The 8,964-nt window shown below is 46.9% G+C and overlaps 1 protein-coding gene across 1 annotated transcript; it reads left to right on the top strand.

The window, feature by feature from the left end:
- The first annotated feature begins 1,644 nt into the window (after positions 1-1,644).
- On the top strand, positions 1,645-5,549 carry LOC123102160 (hydroxyproline O-galactosyltransferase GALT2). Its single transcript, XM_044523458.1, has 7 exons — positions 1,645-2,598; positions 3,123-3,355; positions 3,465-3,755; positions 4,062-4,190; positions 4,268-4,441; positions 4,515-4,622; positions 4,794-5,549. Exons 1-7 carry the CDS (start codon positions 1,761-1,763, stop codon positions 5,007-5,009), a joined length of 1,989 nt encoding a protein of 662 aa, XP_044379393.1. The 5' UTR covers positions 1,645-1,760; the 3' UTR covers positions 5,010-5,549.
- The last annotated feature ends 3,415 nt before the right edge of the window (positions 5,550-8,964 follow it).

The raw sequence follows: 8,964 nt of genomic DNA, 5'->3' as shown, positions 1-8,964 counted from the left end.
TATCCGGGCGTTACAAAGGTAGACATGAATGATCACACAATCTTCTTCTTCAAGACATGCTTGCAATAAGCTCAACTCTCACATGACTAATCTTTGGATAATTCCTTGAATAACACCTTGATAGACACAAACTCTCCTTGAAACAAACACATGTACTCCAAGAAAAGCCTATGGACAAAACCTTCAAATATAACTCAAGGCAACCATTAGTCCATAGAGATTGTTATCAATTACCAAAACCAAACATGGGGCACCGCATGTTCTTTCAGTTGGTGTATTTGTATGCTAGCATCTCTATTTGTAATGTGTTTGTGCCGATTCTCTCCCGGAGGATGTTGAAGTTTTTGTCCATTAACTGTGGATTGTTTTGGAGTAGGAGGACATCCTCAAATGAGTCGTTATATTTATCCATAGTGCCATCCTCTGTGACCCATATCTGGCTCTTCCGCTCATCTTCACAAACTCGAGACATGAACTAGAACATCAGTGGCTAACCAAAAACCACACTGCCAATAAATTCATCTAAAGCATCAGTCAGGTGTTCATAGACCATAGATGTTTTGTGTGCAAGTTGGTAGATGCAGCCATATGCTACCACCTCCGAGGTGAATTTGTACTTATTCTTGTACATTTTCATTGCATCTTATTCACCAATGCCAAGCTTAAAAAAATGTTTCATAGCAATTATGCATTCCGCCCTCTGCGATCTATGATAACTATTATTACATACGTCCATATTCGGTTGCTTAGGAATTTTTCCCACTACAAAAAAAAAACATAATGGGCCTGAAAACTTCTTTAGTCCTTGTTCGGTTGCTTAGGAATTTTTCCCACTACAAAAAGAAACTTGCTCCCTACGTTTCATATTAGTTCTCGCTGATTTAGTACGTCTTTGTACTAAATCAAGTTGTACTAAATCATCAAAAACTAATATAGAACGACGATAGTATTTATCATCCCTAAGAAAAAATGATTTTGTACTAAATTTGTGATTGCATGATATGGTTTTGTTCATTCATTAGACAGTAAAAACTTGATTGTGACAAAAGAAGATCCAAATTAGGAAAATAAACTTATTTGTTTCAGCAAAGCAACATTTTTCACAAATAACACGGGAATTTCAGGACACAATTATGAAATAGAAACCATTTAATAATTAATGCTAGCAGTAGCATAATGAGAGTTGGGAGAGACCATAAATCAACCTTAGTGCTTCCTCTGTTTCTAAATATAAGTCTTTTTAGAGATTTCAATATAGATTACATACAGAGCAAAATGAGTGAACCAACATTTTAATGTATGTCTATATACATCCGTATGTAGTCCATATTAAAATCTTAAAAAAAACTTGTATTTAGAAGCGGAGGGAGTAACTTGAAATAGCCCTAACCGAAATAGAAACCATTCAATAATTAATGCTAGCAGTAGTATAATAGCAGTCGCAAGAGACACTAAATCGATCTTTTCTTAGTAGTAACTTGAAATGTAACCCAAAACATCCATAATAACTCAAATTGAACGCATCTTTTGTTCTAACTCCACGTAAATAAACACTTGAGTTAACTCCATACTCCAAACAAAACCACAAGAAAGAGTAAACTCTCACTATCTCCCCAAGAAACCGCCAGCTCAGCACCAACAACCCTCCTCCCTATCACTTTCCCCTTCCCGTTTTTATTCCCCGGCCCTCCGCGGACCCGGCGAGCTCCGCTGCCATCCCAGACCCGGTAACCCACCCGCTCCTCGCCGGCGCGCCGCCGATGAAGCGCGCGCGCAGCTCCGAGATCTTCCTCGGCGGCCGGGCGCGCGCGCGCAGGCGCCTGGCGCCCCTCCTCGCCGCGGCGGCCTTCGCGTACCTCGTCTTCGTCTCCGTCAAGCTCTCCGGCCTCGGCAGCTGGGAGGACGCCGCGGCCATCCCCCGGCCGGAGACCGCCGCCTCGCGAGGCGAGCTTCTGCAGCGGGATGCCCTCGAGCGGGCGCCCCGCGGGCGCCGCGCCGCTGGGGGCGGTGCCACTGTCACGGGGTACGGCCGCATCACCGGGGAGATCCTCCGGCGCCACGAAGCTCTTGGCGGGGGCAGTCGGAGGAGGTGGGGCCTGCGGGGGAACTTCTCCGAGCTCGAGCGCATGGCCGCGGAGGCGTGGGCGCTCGGGGCCAAGGCGTGGGAGGAGGCCTCCGCGTTCTCCGGCGACGTGGACGCCATCGTCTCGGGCGACGGCGCGGCGGTCAAGTGCCCCACCTCGCTCGAGCTCGGAGGCGGCGGCGAGGGCGAGACGGCCGCGTTCCTGCCGTGCGGGCTGGCGGTGGGGTCCGCGGTGACGGTCGTGGCGACGGCGCGCGAGGCGGTGGCGGAGTACGTGGAGGCGCTGGAGCGGAGCGGGAGCGGGAACGGGACGGTCATGGTGGCGCAGTTCGCGGTGGAGCTGCGCGGCCTGCGCGCCTCCGAGGGCGAGGACCCGCCCAGGATCCTCCACCTCAACCCGCGGCTGCGCGGCGACTGGAGCCGTCGGCCGGTGCTGGAGATGAACACGTGCTTCCGCATGCAGTGGGGAAAGGCGCAGCGCTGCGACGGCACCCCCTCCAAGGACGACGACCATGGTGCGTGCGCTCAGCTCATTGTACTGCAATTAGCTGTAATTGAGCTTGCTTATTTTGCTGTCTTTATGCTCCTGGCACAAGGACAATGCAACTTTGCCGGTTCAGTAACCAGTAATCTGTATGGGTCAATATACCATTCTGCATTGATCTTCCATTCTCCATTCATTGGCACGCAAGTTTGTGTTTATTTGAATCACTTGCTCATTAGTTATTTTGACTGTTCGTAGAGTTGTAGCAATGATTTTAGTTCCTGTACAATTGAACTTACTGGTACTAGTAGTTGACAGAAAAGGGGATGCTACGTGTAATTGCGTCGCGCTCCATAGTTTTTCAGATTTTCCGTATGCAATTGTAATGTATTGGCTGGATCATGTTTTACCAATCTGTCTCCCAAAATGTTCTCTGATGCTACATATCTTGTACTATGTATTTCTTTTTGAAATGGTATCAACCCTCGCCTCCACGCCTCTGTGTCGGTTGACATTACCTTTATGTGTGCTGACAGTGTTGTTAACTTTTTGCAGTCGATGGGTTTCCAAGATGTGAGAAATGGGAACGGAGGGACATGGCTGATTCAAAAGAAACAAAAACAAGCTCATGGTTCAACAGGTTCATCGGCCGAGCAAAGAAACCAGAAATGACCTGGCCATACCCATTTTTAGAGGGGAAGATGTTTGTTCTCACTATCCAAGCTGGTGTTGAAGGATACCATATTAATGTAGGGGGTCGTCATGTTGCCTCATTTCCTCATAGGATGGTAAATTCTGTTCCTATGACAAAGATTTTATCCGGTGTATACAATTACGGATGTTGTACAGTTCTGCGAATGAAACTACTGACTAGTTTTTGTTCTCAATGTTTATCAGGGATTCACTCTCGAAGATGCAACTGGTTTAGCTGTAACAGGCGGCATAGATGTCCACTCGGTGTATGCAACCTCTCTTCCGAAGGCACATCCTAGTTTTTCTCTGCAAAATGTCTTGGAAATGTCTGATAAGTGGAAGGCTCGCCCTGTGCCAGAGGAACCGATTCAGCTTTTTATCGGCATTCTCTCTGCTACAAACCATTTTGCTGAGCGGATGGCTATTAGAAAAACTTGGATGCAGTTTCCTGCAATCCAATTGGGAAATGTGGTTGCTCGATTCTTTGTCGCACTGGTAAGATAAGTCTTGCTTTCTCCGTTCACAAATATAAGCTGTTCTAACTTTTTTGTGAATCGGATTATATAGACATATTTTAGTGTGTTTGCTCACTCATTTCAGTCCGCATGTAGTCCATATTGAAATATCAAAAACATCTTATATTTGTGAACAGAGGGAGTATGTTTTAAAAAATGACTGAATCCTTTTTGTCGACGCATGATATGCTACAGTTTGGTCTTCGTATGCATTTTGCCATAATGTCTTGTTAATATAATTGCAAAATAACGTTAACACCACTGTGGGATATGTTTGCTTTTGTAGAGCCATAGAAAAGAGATAAATGCAGCACTAAAGAAGGAAGCAGAATATTTTGGAGACGTTGTCATTCTGCCATTTATCGACCGGTATGAGTTGGTGGTTCTCAAAACAGTTGCGATATGTCAGTACGGGGTAAGCCATGATGGTTCTTCACATATTAGTTGGCTCTTGGCAATGCTTCATTATCACCCACTCTTATTTCTGTGCAGGTGCAAAATGTTACCGCAGAGTATATCATGAAGTGCGACGATGATACCTTTGTGAGGCTGGATGTAGTGTTGCAACAGGTCTCTACCTTCAACAGAACCTTGCCTCTTTATCTTGGCAACCTAAATCTTTTACACAGGCCTCTCCGGAGCGGTAAATGGGCCGTGACGTTCGAGGTACATTTCGTTTCCCACAATGTGAATCCATATACATACAGCTGTGCACTCCTCACAACGCAGACACCTGCAGGAATGGCCAGAATTGGTGTATCCCCCCTATGCCAACGGACCCGGCTACGTAATTTCGATTGGTATTGCCAGAAACATCGTGTCCCGTCACGCAAATCAGTCACTAAGGGTAAGATCTTTACTCTGACCGAGCTGCAGCGCATCAGTGTCCCCTTGATCCTACCATATCAATATATCATCATCTGACCCTGAATCCACAAGAAAAAAAGTATCATCATCGTCTTACGGCGACCATCTTTTTTTTTTGCCGGTGTCTAACGGCCACCATCTGTTGCTGCAGCTGTTCAAGATGGAGGATGTGAGCATGGGCATGTGGGTCGAAGATTACAACACTACCACCATCACCGCCCCGGTGCAGTACATTCACAGCTGGAAGTTCTGCCAGTACGGGTGCGTGGACAACTACTTCACGGCGCACTACCAGTCCCCCAGGCAGATGCTGTGCCTCTGGGACAAACTGTCGTTAGGCCGCGCGCAGTGCTGCAACTACAGATAACACGACGCTCATCCATGGCTGCTTCACCAGAGCAACTGATGGCTTAACTAGGCGGCATCCGTCAGTCCCACTGCCGTAGTGTCATTTTAGAAGAACACCAGGGACCAGGCCAGCATGACTGACACCCACCAGACCGGGTGTCCATCACCCTTAACTCGAGTTCTCTACATCTGCTCTATCGACTGACAGCGGCGGAGACTATGGACATCACCATTGTCTGTTCTTCAGTGCACAAACAAGATACGCCATCAATTGGTTTGATGTTATCAGCTGCTTCACCTCCGGGAGCTCATGCATTGGATATTTGGAGGGATGAATCTACTCGTAGTGGAAGACGCTATTTGTTCATGTCATTGAAGATGACTATACAAACACGAGGGGCCAAAATTTGCTGCGTGTAGTGTACAGGGGCGAGTAATTTTGTACTCCAGTTTGTAGGGTTGTTGTGCCCTTGGGTTGCAGAGGGAGCTGATGTCTCGTTGATACTGAATTGGTGTCATGTTCTGTAGGACTAATATAAAAGGGTTTGCTAATTCTTAAGTCTTCTGTTGAGATATGTTTCATAATCTTTGAATCTTCACAAGACATGCACTGAACTACTGATGCACATTTTATAGTTGCTTTTTTTAGAAGAAACAAATCCATGTGCAAGTGGGATCAAACTTTGGCCTCGGGTTTGAGATTTGATACCATGTGTGTCTCGCCGAGGTAGTATATACAGTATTTTTTCATTAGCAGAAGACGTGTCATAGGATAGGTCCTTAGTGTATCTCTGTCCAGCCAAATGCGGCATTGAGATTTGTATTCTTTATTTATTTGCTTCTTTTGTGAGCTGTACTCCGCAGACCAGATTTTGTTTGTTTCGTCGTTTTAATAAAGTGGCCGCATGCATCTCTTTGATGCAGAGGCCGGGGGATGACCTCCTTTTTTTTAAAAAAAAGCAGAAGACGTGTCTGTTGGCACAAAGACCGAGATGTTATGACCGTTGATGAAAACCACCATATGTTCTATTCAGTCATTTTTGCACTCGAGTAATTTCTGACTTTTATTGAATTTCAGTTCTTCTGGAATATTTATGATTTATTCTATTCTATGTAGTTTACGTATTTTAACAAACATATGTCATGGTTCTCAGTATTTGTTTTAAAACATTTCAATTCTTTTGTTGTAATACAAGTTCAGACTTTTGTAAGAAATGGAAATTTCCATATTTTTTCTTTGCACCTTTTTTCGGTTTGGGGACTCGACCACATGTCATTGATCACGCCATGCCGACCACATGTCATTGATCACGCATGCTGACCAAGGTGCGGAGCTCTTTTTTTTAATCAAGATATTTAGAGTCCAGGACATGTATTAGGACATCTCCAACGTGGGTCATCAAAATGCCTGCGAATGTTTAAACCAAATTATTCGGACACTTTTAGTGATTGAACATGGATCACCAAATCGGGTCAAATTTGTTTGAACGTCCTAAATCCCACAAGACGGTCCCAAACCGAGGGGAGCTCTAGGGAGTCTGGATGTCTACCACGTCAGACTCCGACCTCAGATCCACCCAAAAACCAGCCAACACCCGCACATTTTGATAATCCCCCAGAACCCCCACTCTTCCTGTGTCGAACTCCGCCCTCTCCGACCCAATCGCCGCAGTCCCAACCCATTTCGACCCATTATGCCACCGTCAAGATGGATCTGCCTGAGCCTATCACAATGTTCGTTGTCCTGCCGGACCTGAAGAAGTACAACCGCACAGGCGCATCCACGCTACGGCAAGAGCGACGCGTGAAGGAGAGGGCAAAGAAGAAGGTGTAGTCGGCCACTCAGGACGAAGCTCCTCCTACACATCGGACTATCCGGCGGTGCCCCCTGGCAGTTGTAGCCCTGGCCTGCACAATACAAGGCGACGTACTACTTCGTTACCCAACAGTTCAGTCAGCTCGACACGCAATTGCCATAACACGCTCCCACCTATTTCACCTCTGCCTCTGGCTACCCTCCATCGTACACCGTCGACCTCAACAGCGACAATGTGTTCACCGAGTTGGCGATGCTCGCCTAGTCACAATTTCCGCCAGGAGCCCTCATCTGGGGCGTCCGGTCATTGTTTGGTGGAATGCCTATCCCTATCTCGACAACGGCCATCGATGAGGCGATGATGAACATGACCCACAACGACGGTGGCCACAGAGGCAAACAAGTCGATGACCACTACTCGTCGCAGCTAGAGCAAGTGACATTGACGGACACCCAAAGCTGGTCGTGTCTGATGCAGACGCGAAGAATATTGGTTTGTTGTACTCTGATAACCCACAAGTATAGGGGATCGCAACAGTTTTCGAGGATAAAGTATTCAACCCAAATTTATTGATTCGACACAAGGGGAGCCAAAGAATACTCTCAAGTATTGGCAGCTGAGTTGTCAATTCAACCACACCTGGAAACTTAATATCTGCAGCAAAGTGTTTAGTAGCAAAGTAATATGATAGTAGTGGTAACGATGGCAAAAGGTAACAGTAGTAAAAGTAATGTTTTTGGTATTTTGTAGTGATGATAGCAATAGCAACGGAAAAGTAAATAAGCGAAGAACAATATATGGAAAGCTCGTAGGCCATGGATCGGTGATGGAGAATTATGCCAGATGCAGTTCATCATGTAACAGTCATAACCTAGGGTGACACAGAACTAGCTCCAGTTCATCAATGTAATGTAGGCATGTATTCCGAATATAGTCATACATGCTTATGGAAAAGAACTTGCATGACATCTTTTGTCCTACCCTCCCGTGGCATCGGGGTCCTTACGGAAACTAAGGGATATTAAGGCCTCCTTTTAATAGAGTACTAGAACAAAGCATTAACACATAGTGAATACATGAACTCCTCAAACTACGGTCATCACCGGTAAGTATCCCGATTATTGTCACTTCGGGGTTAACGGATCATAACACATTATGTGACTATAGACTTGCAAGATAGGATTAAGAACTCTCATATATTGATGAAAACATAATAGGTTCAGATCTGAAATCATGGCACTCGGGCCCTAGTGACAAGCATTAAGCATAGCAAAGTCATAGCAATATCAATCTCAGAACATAGTGGATACTAGGGATCAAACCCTAACAAAACTAACTCGATTACATGATAGATCCCATCCAACCCATCACCGTCCAGCAAGCCTACGATGGAATTACTCACGCACGGCGGTGGGCATCATGAAATTGGTGATGGAGGATGGTTGATGATGATGATGGCGACGGATTCCCCTCTCCGGAGCCCCGAACGGACTCCAGATCAGCCCTCCCGAGAGGTTTTAGGGCTTGGCGGCGGCTCCGTATCATAAAACACGATGAATTCTTCTCTCTAATTTTTTTCTCCCTGAAACACAATATATAGAGTTGGAGTTGGAGTCGGAGGAGCTTCAGGGGGCCCACGAGGTAGGGGGGTGCGCCCTAGGGTTTCACCAAGATCCATCTATGAGTTCATCTAGCAACAAGTGATCAGATTGCATCTACATACCTTTGTAGATCACGCGCGGAAGCGTTCAAAGAACGGGGATGAGGAAGTCGTACTCGACGTGATCCAAATCACCGGAGATCCTAGCGTCGAACGGACGACACCTCCGTGTTCAACACACGTACGGTCAGCGTGACGTCTCCTCCTTCTTGATCCAGCAAGGGGGAAGGAGAGGTTGATGAAGATCCAGCAGCACGACGGCGTGGTGGTGGATGCAGCAGTCACCGCAGCAGGGCTTCGCCGTTCTTCTGCGAGAGGGAGAGGTGTAGCAGGGGAGAGGGAGGCGCCAAGAGTCAAGGGTGCGGCTGCCCCTCCCTCCCCCCTTTATATAGGCTCCCCACGAGGGGGGGGGGGGGCGCCGGCCCTAGGAGATGGGATCTCCTAGGGGGGCGGCGGCCAAGGGTGGAGTGGCCCCCAAGGCAAGTGGGCGCCCCCCC

Source organism: Triticum aestivum, chromosome 5A (genome assembly GCF_018294505.1).
Source record: "Triticum aestivum cultivar Chinese Spring chromosome 5A, IWGSC CS RefSeq v2.1, whole genome shotgun sequence".
Lineage (NCBI taxonomy): Eukaryota > Viridiplantae > Streptophyta > Magnoliopsida > Poales > Poaceae > Triticum > Triticum aestivum.
The sequence above is the reverse complement of the archived record's forward strand: the minus strand, read 5'-3'. Positions and strand labels throughout refer to the sequence as shown.